General features: G+C 57.8%; 2 protein-coding genes and 1 long non-coding RNA gene across 7 annotated transcripts in view; 1 reads left to right on the forward strand and 2 right to left on the reverse strand.

Annotated features, from left to right (window-relative positions):
- Window positions 1–1,128: 1,128 nt before the first annotated feature.
- Window positions 1,129–6,648, reverse strand: LOC139042563 (uncharacterized). 2 transcript variants are annotated; one of them, XR_011499417.1, is made up of 4 exons: window positions 6,519–6,646; window positions 6,201–6,299; window positions 5,831–5,967; window positions 1,255–3,893 (listed from the first exon to the last, which is right to left on the reverse strand). It is a non-coding gene; the product is annotated as an uncharacterized lncRNA (long non-coding RNA). The 2 variants fall into 2 exon arrangements; XR_011499416.1 differs by lacking the exon at window positions 6,201–6,299 and having other exon boundaries at window positions 1,129–3,893; window positions 5,768–5,967; window positions 6,519–6,648.
- Window positions 6,649–6,811: 163 nt separating this feature from the next.
- Window positions 6,812–15,066, forward strand: MYBPH (myosin binding protein H). The gene is made up of 11 exons (XM_014855211.3): window positions 6,812–7,266; window positions 7,356–7,490; window positions 8,218–8,385; window positions 10,790–10,878; window positions 11,258–11,453; window positions 11,612–11,751; window positions 12,301–12,460; window positions 13,580–13,716; window positions 13,849–14,035; window positions 14,270–14,320; window positions 14,794–15,066. Exons 1-10 carry the CDS (start codon window positions 7,071–7,073, stop codon window positions 14,284–14,286), a joined length of 1,425 nt encoding a protein of 474 aa, XP_014710697.1. The 5' UTR covers window positions 6,812–7,070; the 3' UTR covers window positions 14,287–14,320; window positions 14,794–15,066.
- A 150-nt stretch (window positions 15,067–15,216) lies between these two features.
- Window positions 15,217–25,240, reverse strand: part of ADORA1 (adenosine A1 receptor) — a 30,693-nt gene continuing 20,669 nt past the window's right edge. For 3 of the 4 annotated variants that reach the window (XM_014855233.3, XM_070501574.1, XM_070501575.1), the window contains exon 3: window positions 15,420–17,304. In XM_014855233.3, coding sequence (XP_014710719.1) covers window positions 16,665–17,304 — 640 coding nt within the window. In that variant the 3' untranslated portion in view covers window positions 15,420–16,664. Of the gene's footprint in view, window positions 17,305–25,240 lie in introns of all 4 variants that reach the window. The other variant, XM_014855225.3, reaches the window with a different exon arrangement.

A 25,240-nucleotide genomic window follows, 5' to 3' on the forward strand; every position in this document is an offset into this window, starting at 1 on the left:
AATTATGAACTTTTATATTAACATTCTGTGGCTTGGCAAATGCATAAACACTTTTAATAATTTCTAGAAACATGCCACCTCAGAAAAACCTTTAATAAAATACAAGACATGTTTACTGACAGACCCAAACATATTTTAGTTTCTCTGTAATAAGAAGCCAAAAGGAAATAAACCAGATTTAATAATTAATGTCTAATATTCTATCATATTTGGAAATGATCTAGATATTCAATGAATTTTTATCATTCAGTTTAACCTATCAAAACTTCAAAGTTTCAAGTTACCAAAGAGATTTTGGAAGCTATTTTAAGTACTCATGTCACAAACTATAATTATTGCTAAAAGTTTACCTATAAACTCTTATCTCACATCTAGACCATTTGTTTGTAACAGTCATATTTGGATTACTCACAAAAGCTTCATCTGACACTAGAGCAGTTAGCCATCATCTTAAGTTCTTTTAAGTGCATACATCATAACACACAATCATTGTTAAAAGGTTTCCAAAAAACTTTTACCCTTTTTACATTTATTCAGTTTGCTTGTTTCCAATAATTACTTAGATTGCCTACAAAACTTCACGAGACGTTAGACAAAATTAGCCATCATTTTAAGTCATTATCTTTGCTGACCAGTTTTGTGGTAGAGACAAGATCAGCTTATTTGACCGATAAACATAGAATAAAGGCGGCACGTCTGCATCACATCCAATGCTGATAACTCGAAGGACATGTCCATCTTAATCAAACCACCAATGTTAAATAAGCTTCCAGTTACCAAAGATTAATTTTATCATGTTAACTTGAATGACATTTGGGTTGGTTTCTCTTACATTTAGAATTTATGTAAGTGCTTACTTTTAGCCAATTGAATAGAGCTGTTTAGAAATAATACCATCACGAGGTAAAATACACACACATACAGCATACATCTAGACACACACACACAGAGACTGCACAGTCATTTCAAAATTACTGCCATGAATCAGGTGCAAGCCTCCCTAGTTATGAATCCAAATTTTCTATTAAGCCTTTTCACTAATATTTGTGGAAAAGACAATCAAGATGCTAGATTTTTCACAAGGGCACTATTCTGGCTGTTTTCCTTGATTTTCCCTTTTTTTTCCTTCAGTCCTGGGAACTGGTGATGGGCTAGATATTCCCCAGAGGATGTGCAAGCTCTTTGAGGTAAAAGAAATGGGTGGAACCTGAGCTGCCTCCAGAGCTGCATTTCCAGTCTCGGAAGGATTTTTTTAAAGGATGATTGTTCTTAATTTCTCAGAAACTGGATTATAACTCAAATGACATTATAGGTTGATCTACCTGTCCAACTACATCATAAAGGCACAGAGAAAGCCCTCAAGTTTCTCCAAGTTGGAGTTTCTGGGGCACATTTCCCTCATCAGCTTTTTATAACGTTCCAATACCTACAAGCATTTATGGCTTTACTGTGGATGCAAGCGGCATCTTCACAAGAGAGTGCAAAAGAAGCAGCCCTCACAAGATCTAGAAACTTCACTCGCAAAAATAGTCCAAGAAAGCAAAGGCTTCTGCTGCACAGGTGGTAGTGCACTGACAGGCAACAAAGGTTGAGACGACACAGGCCCCCGATGGACTGGGACACCTTGTGACCGGAGAGCTCACCAAGCCAAGCTCTCAGGACATAGCACTAGACAAAAAGAAAAAAGCCCTCATCTTATATGCACGTTAACAGTTTTAGCTATGCTTTGGGTCTTTCAGAGCCAGAATAATACCTAGGAAGGAGGTGCCACGTGGTTGGGGATTGTGTATGCTTTACAGAGTACCTCGTCATTGCACGGACAATTTTTTTGAAGTTGGCGGGGGACCTGTGTCATCTACCCTGTTCTGTGACCAAGGCATCCTTTCACAGGAAACTCCCTGAGGTGGCAAGTGCCCTACTGGTTCTTAACTGCTCGACCCGCACCCACCAATATCACAGCCCTTTCGGCTTCCAAGATGCCCTTAACAACATCTTCCCCCTTATGCACGTACTCCATAGGCCACCCCTGCAGCAAAGTCTGCTGCAGCCGCCCAGACAACAGGCTCATGGAGGGCCTGCATCCTGCTCTATGGTTTTTCCTTTTTATGACAAATGACACACACAAAAAAAACAGAGACAAGGAAAAATAGTGGCTGTCTCTGGGAGGATAAGGGTAAAATACAATGAGGACTCAGTAGCTCATACTACTTACTTGTAGCTAAGAGTCGTCCAATTCGGGAGAAAGCAGCCTAAGGGGCTACAGGTGGGGATCTAATTAGTGTTTCCCATTGTTTCAGAATTTGGACATCACTGCTCAAAAGTATATTTATGCTGCAGCTAGAATCAGATTGTGAAAATTCCAAGCATCCCTGGAATCAAGAGTCTTACAATGAAGGCCCAGCCCAGGCTTTCCTCTAATGGCCAACGTAATTCCCCTGAGGCTGGGGGCAGTTCCGTAGGACTCTCAGCCACAAGCAGGAGCGCAACCTGCATTTCTGTCTGACTATCTCCTACCGCAAAATGGGGTGCAACCTTATTTTGTCCGACCGTATTTTGGGACCCCTTCCCCCAACCTGACTGTTATCAAGCCGAGCCCTCAGGCCACAGAACAAGCTTGTTAAGATCTGCTGTTGTCTGCAAACATTTACAGCTCCTGGAAACTTTCGGTGGAAAGGTGGAGCCCTTGACTCTTTAAAGAGCAAAGATGTTTTCCTTGTTCCTTGGTTTGGAGGCTCAAAAAGAGCCCAAAATGGCCACTGTAGTTTTAAATTATCCCATATTATCTTGCCAGCTGTTTACAGTTGTCCCCATTTTAGGGTACTTTTCCCAAGTTGGCAGCAACCAACAAGGTAATTTCTGGAGAGAGTTTGTTACAATCACTGAGAAACTCAGTCCCCAAACAGCCAATTTTAACAAACAGGACAATCAAACATAGACAAACATGAACCAAAGTCCAATACTGCTAGGATTCTAACCCAGGCTACTCAGGGACCCCACCCTGGAGCTTGAGACTCTAACCCGATCCTTTGAGTGCCCCAGTGGCTGCAACCCCTTTATATTTTCTCCCACAATCCTGGCCTTGGGACTTTAACCAGCAGCCACATCTCACAGTGGGGCCTCTAACCCACTGTCCTGATGAGATACTAGACAATTTAAGGCGCAGGAGCATTTCAACGAGGTCACTCACCCAAAGACGCTTGATCCTGGAGCTACACAGACGCCAGTGAACCTGTTCCTAGGTTTCAGATGAAGTCCCATTCCTCTTCCCACTCCAGCAGGGAACCAGATGGTTCCCCCTCTCAAAGAGGGTACCCCAGATGGGGGGAAGGAAAGTTCTCGGTGGTGTTCTCGACTTACCCTACTCCAGATGTGAGCCCGTGGACCCACCAGAAGTAGCCGGTTCTCTTTCCACCGTAGGGAGCGTTAGCAGGCAGCCGGCGTCCGCACAGGAGAGCAGGAAGGGCAGGTTCCCAGGACAAATGGAGCCTCGGCAGCCGCGAGGGTCTTACCTGACAGGTTGCCCATCCGAGGTCGGCTGGCCACAAGCAGGATTTATTGCCCCTTCACAGTCGCCATATTTCTATCACCGCACAAAGGGCACGGTATGCTCACCACGAGACAAAAGCCAGTTGTCAAGAGGCAAGATGGTGGCAGAGACAGGACATTTTATTACAGCTCGCTAGCAGGAGGGCAGATGGCAGACTCACGTCCAAAAGAACCATCTTCAGGGGGGCACAGAATCTCGAAGCAGTTATATAGGCCAGTGGGCTGTAGGGGAGGGTAGGAATGTTGACCCTCTCGTGTTACAGACTGAGAGTCACCACACCATGTCTTTCAGTTTTCATTGATGACGGCTGTCAGCATGGACCCTCCATTCAGGGGTCACCACACTCCTAAGGAACTCAAAAGAACAAAGTTACCGTCTTATCACAGCTGGGAGGTATATGCACAAGCAGGGGTCATGAAATCTACAGAAGAAGTGGATCTCCTGGGGGGTGCAAATCCAGCTGGGTTAGTCAGAGGTCATTCAAAGTTACAATACAGTTTCTTTTCTACAACATGGCTTCCCTTATGTCAACCTTGTGTTGAGCCCGTATCAGCCCCACCACACCCACTGGGCTCCCCTCCCCCATCTCTTCGGGATTCCTTTCTCAGGCTTAGGGGCCCTGAGCTTGCAGAAGCTGAGGCCACCCTGGCCTCTGCTGGGCCCCGGGGAGTCCCAAAAGGAGGCCAGCATCTTCAGATCCATCTGCCGTGGACTCAACCCAAGAGGGCCGAAGCCCTTCCAGATACTAAGGTCAATGTCATCCAGGCCTCTTGACGCAGGTCCTTATTGAGAGAAGTCTTTTCTGTTTCCCAAAGGCTGGCAGGCACTAAGAAGGAAGCCCTTTAACCCCTGCTTTTCATCTCCACTGACCCCCAGGAGGTGTAGGGAGCCAACACAGGGCCAGACCCCGGTCCTGGCCTCTCAGGGCCAGAAGGAGACACCACTGTCACCTTGTGCACCTGGAGCTTGCAGGGCAGGTGAGAGAGGCCCTTTAGCCTCCCCTGACACTCAGGGCTCAGGACCTGGGAGGAGCCCTTCCCATTGCTGGGCTAAGATCTGTCAGATGTCCTAGGGCCGCTGCTCAGCCCTCTGTCCTGCTCATCTCTCCCCTCTCAGGACACTCAGCCCTCGCCCCACGCAGAGGTCAGCTCCTCTGCTCAGGCTGGCCTGGGACGCGAGGTTGGGGGCAGACAGAACTGGACGGGAACGGACGTGTTAGACTCAGACCAGCCAGCCTTCCAGGCTTTATGAGGTGAAGATGCTCTCACCGGGTTCCTGTGAATTCCCTGGGCCCCGACGTGCCTTGGATCCAGAGAGTCCAGATGCGCACTCCAAAACCAAGGAGAACGTATCTGTGGGTGGCTGATGTTTGGATGCTCTGTGACTTGGCCGAGTGGTTTGCGACACCGGTTTGAGGTAAAGGGAAGGAAGCACCTGTTGGCCCTGAAATCTGAACCAGCTGGAGCTGGGCAGATGCAACCCGTCTCAAGGTCACAGCCCTGAGAGAGGCAGAGAGAGTGAGAACTTGGCCAGGGCCTCGGGGGTACCTGGCATTTCACCGCTGGCCAGAGGGGCCAAGCATTCCCTAATCCCGGACCAGCGCCCACCCCACACAGGAAGCTCTCTGAAGCCCAGGGGCTGTGAACCCTCCAGGGCAGCCAGCCCCCTGCTCCCTGCCCCCGGGCCACCCTTCCCCCAGCCTGGGACAGGCTCTGCAGGGCTGACTCAGGGTCCTGCAGAGTTAGTCACTGTCACTTATAGCTGCAGACTCAGAGGCCAGGGATGGGGATCGGGTCTCCAGGGCCCGCCCCTGCCCAGCAGGACACTGAGTCACCTGGCAGAGGGCACGGGCGCCCAGGCAGGCAGGAGCAGGAGGCTTCCCAGGCCCTCCACAGCCACTGCCCAACGAGGACAGCCAGGGGAGACAGGCAGCCACACTCCTGTGCCCCCGGCCCGGGGAACAGGGGAGAGTGTGCTTGTGGGTGAGGGCCCTAAATAAATTACATGTGTATTTATTTTTAAATTGTGGGTTATATCATGCATGGTTAAGAGTGCATAAAATGTATTTAATTTAAAGAATTACTGTATAGTGACCACCACCCAGGACAGGAAAGGCGACCTTGTTAGTGCCCCTGAAAGCCACAGTGACACACATCCCTGCCCCTCCACCCAGAGGCAACACCACCCCAACCCGCTCTGCTTCCCTTGTGCTCTCAGCACCTTGAGACGCCACGGAGAAGCAAGCTGGTGCGGCCGTGTCTGAATCGGATGTGGATGGCTCACCACATTTCTTGCTTTACAGGTTCACATGCCCTCCAGGGATTTACGCGTTCCACCGCTGAGGGACAGCTGACTTCCCCAGATTTGGGCTGTTCGAAACGACCCTGAGGTGCAGGTTTTCACCGCGTGTCCTGGGGACCCTGCGAGGGTGTCTGGGGTGTAACTGCTGGGTCACAGCAGACACACGTTTTCAACTTTACTGGATACCGTCTCTCTTCTTCCAGGGGAGTTTCTCCCATCGACACCCGCACCAGCAATGCGAGCTCTTGTTGCTTCCCCTCCTCCCCGACACATGGTATTTTCAGGCTCATTAAATTATTAATCTTAATGTTTCGTTGGATGAATGAATCAATGACTAGAAATTCGGTCGCACCTGCCTCATTGCTGCCACTGCCCATGCCCGTCCTCTGCTTTCAAGAGTCTAGAAGCTTCAGAGTCCTCCTCCAGGGTCTCCTCCAGATCTGCCTGGTGACTGTCCCACACCAAGAGTGAGGGGACTGGCACGGTGCTCTCCGCAATGGATGGGAAACTGAGGCCCAGAGCAGGGATTGCGGGCCGGGTCCTCGCCTCCCCAACAGAGGTAGTGACCAGGGGCCTTAGACTCCCTTCCTGGGGTCCCACTGATGGAAGACCCTCCTCAGCCCCACCTGGACATCCCATCTCCCTCCCTCTCTGGGGCCCTCAACCTTACACAGCACGAGCGACAGCCCCCAGGAAGGTGAAGACCAGGGAGTGTGTGGCCCGGGGCGGAGCTGGGGTGCTCCCCAGGGAGGCTATTTCAGGCAGACTGGGCCCCAGCACCAGGCTGAGCAGCCCTGGGCACAGGTGGCCAAACACGCAGAGCCTGAGCTGGGTTCATTCTCTGCGTGGAAGCTCTCGTTCCCGTTGCTCTCACCCCTGGCTCGGCTCCCAGCACCGTCCATCTAGCCCATCTGTGCCCTCCTCTCACCGGGGCACCAGCACCCCAGCTGCTGAGACCCGATCGGGGTGATGGGTGGGGCAGTGCGCTCCTCAAAGGACCCTTTCGGGTCCTCCCCAGAGCTATTCCTGGCAGAGGCGCCTCCCCGCCCCCCAGTTCCGCCCCCCCCCCCATCTGACCCCACAGCTGGGAATCGTTTGGCTGGGGGTGGGGCGGCCCCTGACTATATAAGCCTGGACCCACGTCTCCCAGGCACCCTGGAGGCCCCGACCCTCCACTGCTGACCCCTGCACACAGTGGCTTGACCCCCGAGCCAGTCTAGCAATGACAGAAAGAGCCACCTCGGAGGTCCCCACAGGTGGGCCGGAGGAGACCACTTCTGAGTCTGCCAAGCTGCCCACCACAGAGCCCTCGGGAGAGGCAGCAGCATCGGAGTCGGCCGGGGAAGAGCAGACTCCCATGCCACAGGAGCCTGCCCCTCAGGCCCCCGCAGCCACTAAACCCGCACCTGCAAGTGAAGGTGATGAGAGGTGGGGCAGGTGGAGGAGGGAGGCGGGCATGGCCGGCAGGGGTGGGAGGGGAGGTCTCACCTGCCCGCTTCTCCCTCAGATCTCCCCAGTGCCCCGCTGCTGCTGGCCGTGGAGGATGTGAGTGACAGCGCAGTGACTGTGAGCTGGGAGCCCCCCGAGCGGCTGGGGCGGCTGGGGCTGCAGGGCTACGTGCTGGAGCTCTGCCGAGAGGGAGGTGAGCCAGGGCCTCAGCCCTGCACGCACCTGGGGGAGGTGGGCTTGGGGGCAGCAGGGACCAGCCCCCAGACCCTGCAGTGGGTCGGTCTGGGGAGACACAGAAGCGGGGAGTGCAAGCAGTCCCCTCAACCTGCTCGCCCACTGCTTCTGGCTCCACCAGTCACCTCTGAAGGCAGGGGCATGCCCAGGTGCCCTCAGGAGGCCCTTGTGCTCCACTGCAGGAAGGCTCTGAGCAACAGAGAGAGAGGGGAGGGTATGCCAGGGCACGGCTCCCCTGAGAAGTGAAGGGGATGCCAAGTCTCAGGGACACTGTGTGGGGAGGGAAAGCCGGGGGTGGAGATCAGAGAAGCTGGGGGCCAGTTAGAGTGAGGACAGTGAGGAGAAACAGGGGACAGGGGCTCTGGCCCAGTTCCTGTAGCCACTGTCCTACTGTCTACCTCCATGGCAGCCAAGTTCAGCCTAGCCTTTGCTTCTGCCACTACCCTTGCTGTGTGACTTGGCTCTGGGCTTCAGCAAGCCCTCTCTGGCCACCTCTCGAGGGCTCTAATGTTGGGTATCTTTAATGCCATCTGAAAATGAGAAGTCAAGGAAGAGGAGCAAGGGGAGGAGATAAGGCCCGGAGAGGGAGGTCAGCTTCCCCAGATCACCAGCGAGAAGGGAGGCCCACAGAGAAGTGTGCCCACAGCCACAGAGCCAGGGCCTTGCATTCCCTCCATTTCCCCCAGCCTCGGAGTGGGTGCCCGTGAATGCCCGGCCCATGATGGTGACCCAGCAGACCCTGCGGAACCTGGCCCTGGGAGACAAGTTCTTCCTGCGCGTGGCTGCCGTGAGCTCTGCAGGCGCCGGCCCGCCGGCTGTACTGGACCAACCTGTCCACATCCAAAAGAGCATTGGTAAAGCCCACACTTTCTTCTCATGCTCCCCAGCCCTCCCCACGCACCTTATCTGATGGGTGGAGAAACTGAGGTCAACGGGTAGAGGGAGCAGGGAGTCACTTCCCCCATCCCACCCTCATAGGCACAAGCCACGTGCTGTCACCATTTTGCCTTAAGAAAGGCTCCTCAGCAGCAAGGGTCCTCTGGAGGTCAAAGAGGCCTTTCCCTGAGTGGCCCAGCCCCAAGCAGTGAGGGAAGGGCTTCCTGACCCCCAGGAATGACAGAGCAAGCCCCCCAGGCCACCTGCCTCAGGGTCCCAGTGCTAAGAGTCATTCCGTTCCCCTTTCCACCTGAGCTTGGTCCCTCCAGCCACCACGGAAGTTCAGTCTCTGCTTATCGCACATGGCCTGGGCTCCAGACTCTCCCCACAGTTTGGAGCAGAGAAGTCTGTGTTTGCCTCCACATGTCCCTAGTAGGGGAAGTTGAGGCCTGCAAAAGGCCGTGAAGATTTCTCCATCCCCAGAAGGCAGCGCCGTGCTGGGGACCTGGGCCAGCTGCTGTCCCCTTGCCAGGATTTCTATTTGTGGGGTGCATTAGCCTTAAGCCAAACCTTGTTCCCCTCCCAGGGGCGATCAAGTTTCAGGCTGTTAATGGCAGTGACTCATTTGGTCTGATCCGAGGTCTCTGGGGACAACTCAGGGCCCCAGGGTGAAGAAAGACACAGGCCAACAGGTGGCCTGAGGTATTCTCCACCTTCCTTCTTGTCCCCCCTACACCATCCCCCAGAGGGGGACCCCACATTTCTGGACAAGGCCTCCAGAAAGAAGGGATTCCTTGGCCACAGGAGGGGTCAAGTTTGGGTTCGAGGAAATGTGTCTCAACTCCAAGGTCTGGAAGATGTGGGAACCCTGGGGCTAAGGAGCTTAGAACCACAGACCAGCATGGCCGGTCCACCCGAGCCAGGCAGGTCCCAAGGGGCCCAGGGACTCCCTCCAGGTCCTGAGCCTATTGTGAGCAGTCTCAGAACCTGACTCCCACACAGGACCATTCACATCCCACCAGGGGGCAGAGAGTCTTCCCTGGTGGTTTCCAGAACCGGAGGATGCTCTTGCCCCTGGAGTCTGGGTGAGATACGGCCCCACCTGGCAGCACAGTATGACACGTGGACTCTGACCTGGAAGGGCAGGAAACCTCCTTGGGGGGAGGGTCCTGGACCTTTCCCAGCAGCCCCAGGGAACTCAGACTCCAAGGCTCCAGGGGCCAGCCCTCTACTCCGAGGCCCAACATTGAAGGAGCCAGGTGAACTCTGCACCCACCACTCCATGAAATGCCTCTGGTGGGAGAAAAGGGGATTTCCTGGAGAGAAGAGGAGGGAGAGGCCGTGAACAGACCGGCACCAGCCAGGCTCTCCTCACGGGCAGGGCAGGGTGGGGTCCCGTCCAGGTCCTGACTGTTCAGCTGTCCCTCCGTGGCCACCTGGAGCTGCCAAGCATTCCTGGCCCCCTGCAGCTGCGCCTGGAGCATTCAGCGCCTGATGCTCCCAGGGCCAAGTGCCTGCACAGCTAATCCTTGGAGACACAGTGTTCCTTCTTGCTGCCTCCTCCCCTTCGCCCTGCGTGCCACTGACCAACTGCTGCCACCTGTTTGCCACAGAGGAACCTCAGCCACCCCCACTCCACCCGCCCTGGGGCCGTGGCAGGGGCTGCTGCGGGCTTCCCTGGAAGGCCGGCGGCTCCAGCGCTGCCCCCGTGTGGGGGCTGGTCAGGAAGGCGCTCCCTACCGCAGCACTGGCTGAAGTGAGATTTCAGGGAGGGCGTCTCAGCTGCGAGACTGAATGGTAGTGGGGGGCGACAGAGAAAAAAGGGGGTATGTCACTCTGGCCTCACTTCAGAAGGGAAAGATCCTGGTCCTCCCATACGGCCTGGAGATAGAGCAATGGGCAAACGGGTCTCACAGGCGCTTCCCTGAAGGTCCTCGGCTGGTGCAGGCCAGGCGGCTGGATTAGGAGGAAGACGGCACGGCCCCTCCTGAGAATGCAGGTGGACAGTTGCAGCACCCATCCCCGCCAGGGGGAGCCAGGGAGCCGGCGGGGGCCCATCTGGAGCCCAGGAATGCCCGGGCTGCAAATCCCAGCCTGGCAGGGTCGGGCGCCCAGGCCGTGCCCCGGATGCTTCCCCGTTCACACCGCAGAGGCCCTGCCCTCCTGGAACCTCCCAGCTCTCATTCCCCACAGGCCTTAGGGGATTTGGGCCCCTGTATCTCAGGAGCGAGATCCCACAAGGAGGCAGCCCGAGGACACTTCCAGGAGCCCTCCTGCCCAGCAGCGGCCTCCCCAGCTGTCCCCCACCCCTGCGCCTGCCACCGATGCCTCCAGTCAGCAACCCCACTGCTGTGCTAAGCCTAGACTCTCGCTTTGATGCAGAGGCCCCCAAGATCCGCGTCCCCCGCCACCTTCGTCAGACCTACATCCGCCAGGTGGGAGAGGCGGTCAACCTGCAAATCCCCTTCCAGGTGGGTGTGCCTCGTGCCTGGCGTTAGAACCCATTTGTAACCAGGCTCCCGTCTGCAGTGTGTCAGAGGAGCCCAGGAAATGTCAGGACCCCCATGGGGGTCTGCCCAGACCCACCGAGATGGCCTCGCCCTCCCTCTGTCGTGCACACGACTTTATCGTGAGTCTCCAGCCTGTGGACAGGGCAGGTGGCCCCAGGGCTGGCTGGACACCTGGAGAAGGAGGCCCCAGGCAGCACCCGTGGCTCCAGCCTCTGCTGCCCCTCCTGGGAAGGGATGATGGGCCGGCTCCCCTGAGCACAGCTCCAGAGGCCCCTGGAGTTGAGTGGGTGTGGGGGAGCTAGCTCTCCTTACACCCACCCTGAGGGCTCCTCTCTCCCAGGGGAATCCCAAGCCTCAGGCCTCATGGACCCACAATGGCCATGCCCTGGACAGCCAGCGGGTGAGCATCCGCACTGGGGACCAGGACTCCATCCTCTTCATCCGCTCGGCCCAGCGCTCCGACTCAGGCTGCTATGAGCTCACAGTGCACCTGGAAGGCCTGGAGGCCAAGGCAGCCATTGACATCCTGGTGATTGGTACGGGGCCAGGGGAGGTGGGGACCCTACCTCCTACCCCAGAGCTGACACTGATGGAGTTCGGCCAGGGGAGACTGATAGAAGTCAGTTCTTAGGTGTGGGGACTTTGTGGCAAGCCCAGCCCTCCCACTCTCCCCCCTCCCACTCTGGTCCTTCAGAAAAACCTGGACCCCCCAGAAGCATCAGGCTACTGGACGTCTGGGGCTGCAACGCTGCCCTTGAGTGGACACCACCCCAGGACACAGGCAACACAGACCTCCTGGGCTACACAGTGCAGAAAGCAGACAAAAAGACAGGGGTGAGGCCTGCTGGAGCAGGGCAGGGCAGGGGGGTGGGGGGTAGGTGAGGTGGCTGGGAAGGCCCAGCCCATCAAGAGTCCAGGGACCACATTCCAGTCTACCTCGTGCTGACCCGACTCCCTGTGTGGCTTTCGGCAAGATCAATTCCCCTGTGAGCCTCAGTTTCCTCCTGGAGACTGCGAGGGCGGCTCTCTGAGGCCCCTCCGGGTCTGGGCAGTGCTCCTGGAAATGCAGTGTGCATGTGAGTCATTGGGAATCATGCTAACGTGCAGATGGTGGTTCAGAGATCCATGGTGGCAGCTGACACCACCCTTCTAAGAAGCTCCAGGTGGTTCTGAGTTTGCAGGTCCTTGGGCCACACTGAGTGTTAGGCTCTAGAATTCTGTGAGGACCCAGAGAGGTTATCTGAGGTACCCAGGGGCCCCTCCTCCCAATGCAAAGACCCCGGGGCCCAAAGCTGATGGTTCCAGGGCTGAGGCCTGGAAGGAGCCCCTGTAGGAAGGGGTGGCAGGGAGCAGGGAGGCGAGGCTGACAGGCTGTGCCCGCAGCAATGGTTCACGGTGCTGGAGCGCTATCACCCAACCACCTGCACCGTCTCCGACCTCATCGTGGGCAACTCATACTCCTTCCGGGTCTTCTCGGAGAACCTGTGTGGACTCAGCGCCTCAGCCGCTGTCACCAAGGAGCTGGCCCATGTCCAGAAGGCAGGTGGGTCTGCCCGGGGCTCTCTCCCCATCCCCACCTTTGCCCTGACCCCGGCACCCGTCCCTGTGGGTTTCTTACGGTGCCCACGCCACAGCTGCACACACACACACACACACACACACACACGTTCACAGGGAGTGACTGTGAAGAAACGGATGCGGTTGATTGATTCCAACAAACACGCCAGAGCAGACTATGTGAACGAGAAGCGCCCCTCGGGAGGCTGTGAACTCATTCCAAAGATGCTGTGTGGCTGCCAGCATCGCAGTGGTCACTGGCTCTCGTGTGCAGAGTCACAGGGAGGCCGTGTGGAAGGGCGATGTGCGTGCATAGATTCTGGGGAGTTTGCTGTGAGCACACACCTCCCAACCCTAATACAACACCACAGAGATGGACCAGAGATAGGGATATTTACTGTCTCCACACAGCACATGACCCTCTTGCGTCAGATGTGAAATTCCAAGCCCTTTCTCCCCGTCATCCTGTGCGCTCTGACGCCCTCCCCCACAGAGGCTGTGTGGGCTCCGGAAGGCACATTCTTTTTAACACTAGCCTGAACTGCACAGAATTAGGAAGAAATTTTTGTTTCAAAAAGGAAAACCAGTCAGGTCTCCAAAGGCAAACAGAAATGAAATGTGGTGTCTCCACCCTCAGCCAAGACCATCTCATCCACCCGGTTTTCTGCCCACTCCACTCTCCGCTCCCCTCCCGGACCCCCCAGGTGTGGTCTTGACCACGCTCTGCTTCTCTGAGACACTCTGTCTGCAAGTTCCCTGGCTTCCCAAAGATCCCAGGATCCTGGGGTCCTGCCACGGAGCTCCAGAGTGGGGGCCAGATAAAGCGGATTGTCTCCCACCCTCCTGAGGCGAAGATCTCCCGACTCTCAACCGAGCGCCATGGCCATTGTGTGACCTTCCACCCCTTAAGTCACTCGCCCACAAGGGACTTATGTTCCCATCTGTCAAACGGGATGACAAACACATCCTTGCAGAAGAATGCTGTGCAGCTAAAAGAGACCCCCCAGTGTAAGCTAGGGTGATTCTTCGGAAAATGGATGAGGTCAGTCCTAAGAGGTCTCTTCCTGTCACCTCAAATTCACCCTGTTTTCTCCCCTGAACCCAGACATCGCTGCCAAACCTAAAGGGTTTGTTGAGCGAGACTTCTCAGAAGCCCCCTCATTCACCCAGCCCCTGGCTGACCACACCTCCACCCCCGGCTACAGCACCCAGCTCTTCTGCAGTGTCCGAGCATCGCCCAAGGTGAGGGGCAGGCTGCTGTGCCGGGCGGGCGGGCGGTGGGTGGAGGAATCTTCCGGGCTTCTCCCCCGAGCCTGAGGATGGCCTTTGAGAGCCCGGTCCCAGCCCTCCTCTGGACACCCTACACTCCCGCAGCCCAAGATTATCTGGATGAAAAACAAGATGGACATCCAGGGCGATCCCAAATACCGTGCCCTCTCCGAGCAAGGCGTCTGCACCCTGGAGATCCGGAAACCCAGCCCCTTTGACTCCGGGGTCTACACCTGCAAGGCCGTCAATGTGCTGGGCGAGGCGTCTGTGGACTGCCGGCTGGAGGTCAAGGGTGAGCGTTTGAGGAGGGCCGCTCCTTAGGGACTGTCCCATGGATGGGCGAACAGGAGAGCCACCTCTCCTCCTGCTGGACCAGATGAGGCTGAGCAGAGAAAACCAAGTCAAGATGGAGCTCAGGCGGTCAGAGGGACTTTCCAAGCAGGAGGAAGGCCCAGTGTGGGTGAGGGCGTGGGTCCTGGAGCCTCTTTGTCCCCGCCCCAGCCCTAACCTTTGGTACCTCTTCTAGCCTCAGCCACACACTGAAGAGCGACTGGAGGAGGCTGCGATGAGGAGAAAGGTGAGCGGCTGGACCCATAGCCCCTGCTGCTCCGGCTCAGGGGAGGGGGAGGCCCAGGAGCAGGGGCCAGGGGAGAGGGACCGGGGGAGTCAGCTCTGGGGACGAATCTGCTGTCACAGCCAACCACACAGTCCTGGAGGTGTTCCAGACACAGGCCACACTGCAGGGCCCGGAAGCGGGGACTCGGTGGATGGGCAGAGGACGGGGGTCTGGTCCTGGCTCTGACTGACCGCAGGCTGGGGCGTTCCCGTGGGGCCTGCTTCCTCCTCCTCCTGGACCCTGTGCCTGCCTTCCCTCCCCGGTGATTCGAGGGTCCGGACAAGTGAGGAAGTATCCAGAGCGCAGACCTGGCGTGGGCCCTCGGCGGCGCGGCCTGGGGAGGGAAGAGGGCTGCTCCCCCCACCTCCACAGCGGGGCACGTGCAGCCCGGCTCTGCCCAGCCCCAGGGGCTCAGGAAGGCTGTTCTCTGCCAGGTGCTGCAGGCCTGGGGACCGGGCCACCAGGCCCAGAACCCAGCTCCACGGAGGCCGCATTTCCACAGTGACACCTGATTGCTCTGCTCCCAGACCCACCCGCCATCCCCCGTCCCCCCCGAGGCTGGAGCCCAGCACCCAGGAGTGGGCCTGGCAGGCCCCAGGCCGGGCTTCCTGGGCACAGGGGGGCCTAGCAAGTGCTGGGACTGGAGCGCCCTGCACACAGTGCCCACTGGGCAGGAGGCACTCAAATAAAGTTGTGTGTGTCCTGTGTGGGTGCCTCTGTGACAGTGAGTGCCATCATGATGGGGGAGGCACCGTGTCACCATGAGCGGGTGTTGAATGTGTCACCAGGAGGGGCCTCCACACACAACACCATGAAGAAGGGCCAGTGGGAGGGGGACCCAGCTGTCCCAGGGCTTTTCCAGATGTGAGATTTTTCAGGATTCTACCTTCACATTCAGGGTTTGCTACCCCAGGATCAGAACAGGGGAACAGACACACCGCCCCCGCCCCCCAGGACCCTCCTTGCTCCAAACACCTCCCTCCCTCCTCACTTCTCCCCACCCCCACATCAGTGCTTCTCTGCTGAGCTGGTCCCTCACGGGGTGGGCAGCCAGCAGCGTGCTTTCCATGAGGGTTCAGTCTTTTATTAGTTGGGTGGCCCTTCCTGGGAGCCAGGGGACCCCCACCTTGGAGAGAGGGAAGGGCCTGCAATAAGGCTGGAGTCGCTTCGCACTCAGAACCACGCCCCCCACCTCTCCCCACCGGGCTTGCGGTTTGTAGGATGGACCCTTCCCCAGATGTCCTAGAAGCCTAGACTCTGCAACAGAGCCCCAAAGCCACTGGAAACTGTGCTGAAGGCCAAGGGTCCCGAGCGCATTTAAACACCAGCTAGACGTCCCCGCCCACACTTCCAGAGGGTGGTCTCCTCTGGCCCCTTCCAGCATGGCACACCTCATCCCAGGAGTCGGCCCCCAGGACCTGGAGGACACATTCCCCTGTCTCCCAGGAAGGCAAAATGCTCCCAAGAGTAGGCACGTCTGGGGCTCTCCTCTCATCTGGCCCAGGAGCAGCAGGGATGGGTGGCACCTGGGAGAGCCTGGGCCCATCATCACTGGTGGAGCCAGTGGCCCAGATGACAGGTAGTTACTCGCCAGGCTCCTCCTTGGGACACTCAGAGCAAGAATGAGGGTTCAGTGCTGTCTCCCGGAGGCTGTTCAAGGTCCACACCTACCACCCCATACTTGCTCCAGGGGGCTCGGAGCCCCCATCCAGGGTCCAAGGGCTGGCGGAGATTAAAGCTGATGCTGGACACGATTTCTGGACCCGCTCTTTCTGCCTCTCCCGGGCACAATCCTGGCCTCCCCAGGGAGAGGGGAGCAGGCACCTTGTCTGGGAGCACAGAGTCCTGGGAGGTGGAGACTGAGGCTCCTGATTCCTACCCCTCAGCGGCTCTGGCCACCTTCTCCTACAGAACAGGAGTGAAAGCAAGACCAGCACATGCAGCTTCTTCCTTCTCCGCATTTGGAGGGGACCCTCTCTCTTCCTTAAGCTTGGTCCCAGGGCTGCACCTAAGACACCACCTAAGACCAGCAGACGCCCCTACCTGCTGGGGAAGCCCGAGACGACCCCCATCCACAGGCCCCTGTGCAGCCTGAAGCGCTGGCTGCCATGGGATGGTGGGGGAAGGGGGCTCCCACCACTGTCCTCCTCCATGGGCTGCCCCCAAAACCTCCTCCAGGACCGAGAGGGGCAGGACACCCACACCCCACAGCCCAGCCGGGGAAGGCTCAGGGAGACAAGTGGGACAGCAGGCAGGTGAAGACCGGGCTGACGCCCGGATGTGCAGGTGGGAGAGAAGGCAGAGACTAGTCATCGGGCCTCTCTTCTGGGGGGTCCTCGTCGATGGGGGGTGCGGGCTGGCAGCGGAAATGGTCATTCCAGATCTTGAGGAAGGTGACCCGGAACTTCTGGATGCGGAAGGCATAGACGATGGGGTTCATGGCCGAGTTGCCGTGCGTGAGGAAGATGGCAACATAGATGAGGATGCTGGGCTTGTGGCAGGACGGGCAGAAGAGGGTGACGCAGTTGAGGATGTGCAGCGGCAGCCAGCTGAGGGCGAAGAGGAAGAGGATGAGGGCCAGCGACTTGGCGATCTTCAGCTCCTTCCCGTAGTACTTCTGCGGGTCGCCAGAGGAGGCCGACACCTTCTTGCTGAGCTGCTTGCGGATCAGGTAGAAGACTTCCAGGTAGATGAGGACCATGAGCAGCAGTGGGGGCAGCACCCAGACGAAGAAGTTGAAGTAGACCATGTACTCCATGCTGATGACCACCTCAAACTCGCACTTGATCACGGGCTCGCCCATGCTGCCGTTGGCCACCCAGTCCCGCTCCACCTTCCCCAGGTTGTTCCAGCCAAACAGAGGCGTCAGGCCCACCACGAAGGAGAGGATCCAGCAGCTGGCGATGGCCACGGCAGCCCTCCGGGGAGTCACCACCGTCTTGTACCTGGGGGAGAGCAGGGTGGAGTGTGAGGACCCTCTGTGGCTCACGCAGCCCCTGGGGGTCTCTCAGAGGAGGCCCCCTCCAGCCAGGGCCCAGGGAACGGGGAGGTGTGTGTCTTTGGCTGGAGGGCTGAGTCTTCAGGACCCAAGATGTAGGCCAGAGCTCGCACCGCGCTGGCTCGTCTCTCCTGCAGGGGGTGGGAAACCTGGTTAACGATAAAAAATCACAGCAGAAAATAAAGGACTCCCTTTAGGATTTTAACAAAATTACCAAAGTAAAAATGCTCACACGCACTGCCACATGCCCACCGGTCACCTCATCCTCACTTCGTGACGCCCTCATCAGACAGGAAAGCACAGACAGCAGGGGTGCCCATTTGACAGATGAGGAGACCAGGTTCAGCGCAGTCACGTGATCTGCCCAAAGCCACAGGGGAGGCGGCAGCACTGTCATGTGCTCCCTAACACACGTCTACACTGACCGACCCAGCCAGGTGATTAACAAGCACCCCTCCCCTTGGGCCAGCTGACACAACTGTCGAAACCTCCTTCTGGATCGGCCCCATCTCACCCTCCATCCCACCCTCGCCTCCCCCTCCAGTCGCTGCACAGAGCTTACCTCCAGAGGGGTGATCTCAGGAACAGCTCTGCACCCCCAAACTAACTGGGAATTATCCTCAAGAAAGAAAACGGACGTTCACTCAGCGTTTTCTATGGGTGAGGTGCTTGTGTGCGTGCATGTGTGCACAGGTGCGTTCGTTCAACAAACGCTCGTGAGCGCCTTCTGCGCCAGGCATTGCTCTCCGTGCTGGGAAGAAGATAAAGCACCCTCGCCTGACATAGCCCACGTTTGGGGTGAAGACACAGATACCACAAAAGGAAGAAAACAAATCAACAGACAGCAACAGGTTGTGATACGTCCTTCGAAGGAAATAAACAGGACGACGTCAAGGGACAGAGCTACCAACCTTCTTCATGTCATAATACACAGGAGATGAAAACATTTGGATGACACCAAAAATGACAGGGCTGCCCTTGGGCAGTGACTGCCCCAACACACACAGAGGGCAGAGGGTCCAGTGTCCTGGGGGTTCCCCACTACCCCAGACCAATGCGGCCAGAGCCAGCACATCCTCTGCCCACACAGCGGCCTTGGAGTGAGTGCCCAGGGCTGGGGCCCGCCTGGCACAGGAGCTGGCTCAGCGCATCACCTTGCCCGGCTGTTAATTTCCAGTGTAGCCTCCAGGACGACGGATGGAGCACTCACCCCAGCCAGCAAATGTCTCCTGAGACCCGTGTGAAGGGGAAGCCTCCCTCGGACCCTTCTCTCCAGAACCTGCACTTTCTCCTTCCCGGTGGGGGACTGAAGGTTCTGTCACCCTGGATGCCTCTCCATCCCACAAAGCCCAGCAGTTTGGGGGTTGGGACGCCCGCCCCATCCTGAAAGCCAGAACTAGGAGGGAGCTGCGCACCCTCGTTTCCAATCTCCTTATCGTCCTGGTGAGGAAACTGAAAACCCAAATGACTCCCAATCCCCTGGTGTGGTGCCCCGCCTCCTCCTCTGTGGTCACAGGGTCCTCGTGTCCCCAGAGCACAGGGGGCCTGCAAGGCTGCCTGGTTTGCTCATGCTCCCTCAGTTTCCTTAGACCCAGTCCTCACCCTCTGGCTGTGACTGAAGCCCGCCGCCTCCTCGTGGACCCCCCGCGGGAGAGCCAGGCTGGCGTACACCCTGCAAGTCAGAGACCCGAATCTTGGCCCCGGCCCCTGACCTACAGGATCGATTCTTCCTCTGTAAAGTGAGACGGTGGGACCCATGTCAGAGGGTGAGGACCAGATGAGACAACACGGACGTGCTCTGTAAACACCCCACCAACAACACTGAGCCTGTGCTCCTGCCCCTCGAAGCCCTAGGAGCGCTCACACCCGAGAACCTCCCATGTCTCCAGGTGCTCAGCAAACAGCCGGAGGGCTCTGCAAATACCCAGCTCAGGGTTAGTGCCTGATGGTCTCCAAGTGTCCCCACGTCCTGTGGTTGGAGAAGCCATGAGTCCATGGGGCAAGACCACAAGAGCACAGATTGTTCTGTTGGGAGAGAAGGAGGCTGAGGGACACGCCATCATGAGGCGGAGGGTAGGCAGGTCCAGGCAGGACCAAGTGGGGCTGCTGCGACAGATGGGAGGGGAGGCCGGGTCCCGCCATGCCCGTCTGCTCTATAGTGCACCAGCCTGTCCGTGTTCACATCTCAGGGGGTCCCCATCACCACTCTGTGAGCAGAGCCCAGCACATGATGGAATCCGCATTTCACAGGCTGTGAACTCAAGGCCCAGAGATGGGCGATAACACGCGCAGGTCTCCTGACTCCAAGACCAGCTCTCCTCCAGGGCACCGGCTCACCCTGTGCATTCAGACGCGGATGACCAGGAGATGGAGAGCGTCCCTGTCCTGGGAGCTCCACCACGGAAAAGTCGGGACCCATTCAAAGAGGGTGCCACGCAGAGACCGGGGTGGATGAGGTGAACTCTGGTGCTGCCATCCAGCCTGAGGACAGGGGGTCTAGCCCAGGACGCCCTCTGGGCAGTGATGACCCACTGAGAGCAGGTGGATTCTGACCTCGTCCCAGGTGGGAGAGAGGGAGGAAGAAACTTCTAGCCAGAGAGATGCCCCGCCCTCCCCCCTCCCACTTCCGAAGGCCTGGAGCCGGGGATTAAAGCTTTCCGGGGGCTCCTCCAGGGCCAGGTCCCAGCAGACCCTGCCGCGGAAAGTATCAGTTCCCATCTGTTTTTCTTGCTATTTTCTCCACGGTGGGAAAGGGCTGGACCCAGGACCTTGGCAGAGGTGGGGCACGTTCTCACAGGAAGGGCCTCCCAGGCCGGAGAAACTCACCTCTCCCAACACATGGGAAAGGAGCAGAGGCTGCAAGTCCCAGGGCACACGGGGTGGGGTGGGCTGAACATGCCTCCAACGCTGGGGGACACGCCTCCCAAGTCGGGGTCCAAGGCCTCCCCTCCCCAGGGCTGTGCTGGGAACTAGCCAGAGAGATGGCTGCCCTGGGGAGTGTGGGGTCCCGGACCGATGCGGGGGGGTGGTGGCGGTAGCCACAGAATGGAGGCACAGAGGCACCACGCAGGCAGGGCAGGCAGCTCCGTAAAGATGTCATTGAAGAAGCCAAGGAGAGCCCACCAACTCCAGCATCTCCCTCGCGACGCATAAAATTCCACCTTTGCGAGAAGCTCCTCTGGGTTAAGAACTGCCCTTTCTGCGTGTTATGTCTAAAAACCCAGGGGACACCAGCTCCACAGTATGAATCAGTCCACGGTCAGCATCCAACTGATGGTGCTGACAGGGAGGCACAGGGCCCCTGGAGCAGAGGGGTGGCAGAGAGACCGCCAGAGAAAGGACGGCTTGAGGAAAAGGTAGAGGAGAGCCAGCCTGGCTGAATGGAGAAGCATTTCACATCACAGCGGCCGCCAGAGGATCTGGTTCCAAGGTGGAGACTGGCGGGAGGCCTACAAACCCTGCACCCCGACCCTGACCGGGCGGAGGAGGCCCCAGCCCTACACCCGCCTGCCCCAGCAGGGCTGCCATGGGAGAGCAGGGAGCCAACACGAGTGAAGCTGGCCGTGTGCGGGCACTGACTCCGCGCAGCCCTATGGGTTAAGTATTATTTCCTCATTTGCTAATTGCAGCAACGAGACTCAGAGAGGTTACGAAATACATCCAAGGTCACTCGGCCGGGAAGAGGCAGAGACAGAATTTCTAGACTGAGACCCGCCCAAGTCCAAAGTCCACGCCGGACCCGCCTGGGAGCCTCTGTCCTCCCTCCACGCCTGACCTCCTCGTCGCCCTCAGTCTGGCCTGGCCACTGGCTGCCAGGAAGTTTAATGGTTGGTGCCGGGGTGACCGGGCAGGCGAGGCTCTCTCCCTCCATTCCTTACGCAGGTGTTCACTGCACACCAGTCGGTGCCAGGCACCGAGAGGCAGGTTCAGGAACATCCGAGAGAACAAGCTGTCAGGAAAGTACAGTGCTGGAGGCAGGGGAGGGACGTGGACCACTCACCCGTCCACGGGTCGCCCAGAGAGTGAAGGCCGGCCCAGAGGACAGCAGCACACACGGGAAGCAAGTGTCAGGCGGGGTGCTGCCGAGGGCCAGACAGTGGGCAGACGGCTCTCCGGGGGGAGACGCTGAGCTGAGAGCTACAGGAGCACCAAGAGCCAGCCCGCGAAACCCAAAGGTCGCGGCAGAGGCATCCAGGCAGAAGGTGCCTCGGTGATGGCTCTGAGGCCGGAGTGGACTCAAGGGACAGAGTGGCTAGTGAGGGAGCCTGGGAGAGGGCAGGGGGCTGGGCAGAGACGCGGAGGGCCACAGGAGGGTCTGGGTTGATTCCACGTGCAGGGGAAGCCATGTAAGCAAAAGAGTCACACAATCCACTTTCTGTTTGGAAAGCAAGAACCAACTGCAGGGAGGCTGCTGCGGCCGTCCAGGCAGGGTGAGGAGGCCATAGCGGGGCAGGAGACGTGTGCGGCTCTGGGAACAGCCAGCAGGATCTGCCCTGAGTCTGGGTGTCCAGGTGAGAGAAAGAGTCCTCAGGATGAGGCTCAGGTGTGGATCCTGACTGCTGAGCGGAGGGCGGTCACTCCCCTCTCTCCCGAGGGGCCTCCCCTGACTCCACCCCCCTCCACCGGCCCCTGAAGTCCATGCTGTGCCGCAGACACTCCTCTGAGTGCACATCTGAGCACCTCCCCTCAGGGCCTGGGCATATCTTGCCTGTCTCCCTGAGGGGTCTGGGAAGGCTCCTTCCCCCCCATTCAGCTCTCAGCCCAGGCATCACCTCCTCAGAGAGGAGTCCTGACCCCTTGCAGAACAGCCGCCACCACCCTCGACCTCCTGCCATGTTTAATTCTCTAATCAGAGCCTGTCCCTTCCCACTTCCTGCTCCCTGCGTGTATACACATGTGTCGTCTGTCTCTCCAGAAGACTGCAAGCTCCTCCAGGGCAGAGCCATCATTCTGCAGGTTCCCACTGCATCCTCAGTACCCAGAACCATGCGCAACAGCTACTTGTTGAAGGAATACATGTAAAAATGGATAAATGAACCCATGTATCCATTTATTCAATCATCCATGATTTATTCAATGACAAATAACAATGATTCATCCAATCATTTATGATTGATTGAGGACCTACCGTGTGAGTACATCTCAGGCACCAGAGATAAGGACTAAGCAGAAGATGCTCAGTTAAAGAAGATCAGATTAAAAAGCTAGCCCTGGAAGCAATTTAGTGCCCCGGACGGGAGAAAACATCACCTGGTTCATTCCTGCCTCGCCAGGGGCCATGGGGAACGCGCCACTGAATCAGACAACTGCCGGGCCCCTGCTTGGGTCCCGTGACACAGGCTGCTCTGACCAGGGCCCCTGATGAGAGGCGTGAGCAAGCTGTGCCAAGCCACCAGCTTGCCCAACACGTCCACACAGCCAGAGCCCCAGAATGTGAGTCCAGAGGCTCCCTAGGCAGAACCAGCCTCCCCAAGTCCTCAGCCTGCAGCCCAGAGACTGTCTCCATCTCCAGCTAAATCTCACAGCAGCCGTGTGCATGCCGAGCTCCCATCAGCCCCTTGCCTCATGGATGGGCCCCTTTCACAGTGAAAGCACGGCCAGGTGGAGACTCAGCTGTGCACAGAGGGGTGGCCTCGAGGAGGGCTCCTCCTGGACACCACTGGGACTGATTTCCAGGCTGACTCTGAGAACACGAATAATAAGCCTCCTCAGAACAGGAAATCTCAGAACGCCACCAGGTGACGACAGACCATGGGACCTAGGCAGGAGAGAAGCATTTGACAGAGAAATACAAGGGATGGGTGTGGAGACCCCAAAGAACTCTCTAGCGAACCAAGAGCTGACAGAGGAAGGCGCTCAGAGGAGATGCTCCGCCACCACACAAGACTGGAGCGTGCACATCCTGAAGCTGTCTGTCCTTGGCTTTCCCTGCTCGCCCTGCCGGCTCTGTGTCACCTGAAGGGTGAGCCCTGCAGGTGGATTTTCCAGGCTCCCGGGTCCGCCAGGCCCGTGGGAGGCACTGGAGTGCTGGGGGTTGGGGAGAGGCCAGGATGCTCCCACCCCTCTCTCCCCATCGCACACAGAATATCAGGCAGCAGTCAAAGCTCCTCCTTGGCTCCACTTCCCACAGACAGGCCCACAGTGGTTCCAGCTTCCACCAGCCCCTGCAGCCCCTGGGCTCCAGGACCACTTGCTCCCTTTGTCCTTCAGCCGGGGGGCAGCTCCCTCTCGTTGCTAATCTCTCTCCTGTCTGGCTCCTTGGACACTTCATCACCTGTGTGACCAATCCCTGGCATGAAAGGCCCTCGGCTGTAAACACCTCAGGGATGTCTGTGTTCCTGATTAGACCCAGACGGCTTGGGAGTGACCCTGGAGCAGGAAGAACTGAGTGTAGTTATCACAAAGAACTCCCCACAGAGGGACAAGAGGACGGACCAGATTCTCAACAGACACGTGTCAACTCAGGAGAGAAAGAGGCAATCCCCAGGGCAGGTTTGGTTCTGTTTGAAGGCAGGGGTGACAAAGTGTCCTGTGGACGGCTGAGACCAGGGCAGAGTCCTCAGGCCCAGCCACCCCTGTTTCCTGCCACATGCTCCTCTCCGAGGCCCTGGGCAGGAGGGCTAGGTCAGAGTCCAGAGGGGTCAGCATCTTTCTGCAACCCTGCCATTTGGAGCACTGGGACCGGATCCTCCACCCTCCCTCCCTCTCCCTTGGTGTCTGAGAAGGAGCATATTTCATAGCTCTGGTCCCCTCCTTCTGCCTCCCGTCTTATCAAGGATCTCAGCTACTTGTAATTGGAAACTTGGATCTCAACACCAGGGCAGCAAGGCTTTCAGACTATTAAACTACTTCCTGCGGAGAAATTCCTCCTCCCAGAGGAGAACAGGAAACCAGATACCATCAAAGGCGCTGGGCAAACTCAGGGGCCAGATAGTTAAGAGTAACTTTGCCCAGAGGAGTCTGGACCAAGGGCCCCTGGGAGGGGCCAGGATGTCTGAGTCTTAATAATCCTGCCTTGAATCTTGCTCACTCCAGGCCCTGTGGCATCATCCACCATCTCTGAACATCAGTGTCACAAATCCCCAAAAGGGGGATCCATCTGGCACCCCCGGGCCTGCCCGCAGGGCTCCAGAGCGGACTGCAGACACTCTGAGCTCCTTGAAAGAAGAGAGCTGGACGAACTGATTGGGTTCTTAGTGTAATGGGCCTTGGAAACAGCTCCTGGCCACATGCTGAGGACAAATGACTCCAGAGCCTGGGAGGAACGACAAATAAGTCTACTATGAGACCCAGCAACGCTGCCTATTCTGAAAGACCGCACCCCTCTCTCTGCTTCAGTGTCTGGGCCCCTTTCTCAAATCCAGAAGCGAGCGGAAAGAGCACGGCTCCTGCCCTAAAGGGACTCTCCCTCTGATGGGGGCACAGCCCCGAGCAAAGAGAGTACCCGGGCTGCGAGCGAGCAGCTGTGCCAGAACCCGCAGCCCGGACTCCCGGCTACACCGGCCCGGCCGAGGTCGCACCAGTAACCGAGAGCCCGGGTTCTCCTCCAGGCCCGAGCACCCTCTCTGGTGTGCTCTCTCATCCTTGCAGAGAGGGCTTGGGTTTGCTCAGCAGTTCTGATCCAGAGGAGGCTGCAGGGGGCAAGGTTAGGAGGGAGGTTCTCACATTCGGGGGAGGCACATTTTCAGCCTCCCCAGCCCTTTCTCCCAGGCCTGGGCACGGCAGAACGTCCCCACAGGGACCGACAGGAGGCCAGGTCCTGAGCTGGAATTAATGCCTCCTCCCCACCCCCAGCTCTCTGACTCCTGAGGCCAGGGAGAGCCCCCACATCCCAGTGACGGGATAGTCCTTGCAAAGGAGGGCGTCTGACCTGAGCAGTAAAT

This window comes from Equus asinus, chromosome 30, assembly GCF_041296235.1.
Source record: "Equus asinus isolate D_3611 breed Donkey chromosome 30, EquAss-T2T_v2, whole genome shotgun sequence".
Taxonomy (NCBI): Eukaryota; Metazoa; Chordata; class Mammalia; order Perissodactyla; family Equidae; genus Equus; species Equus asinus.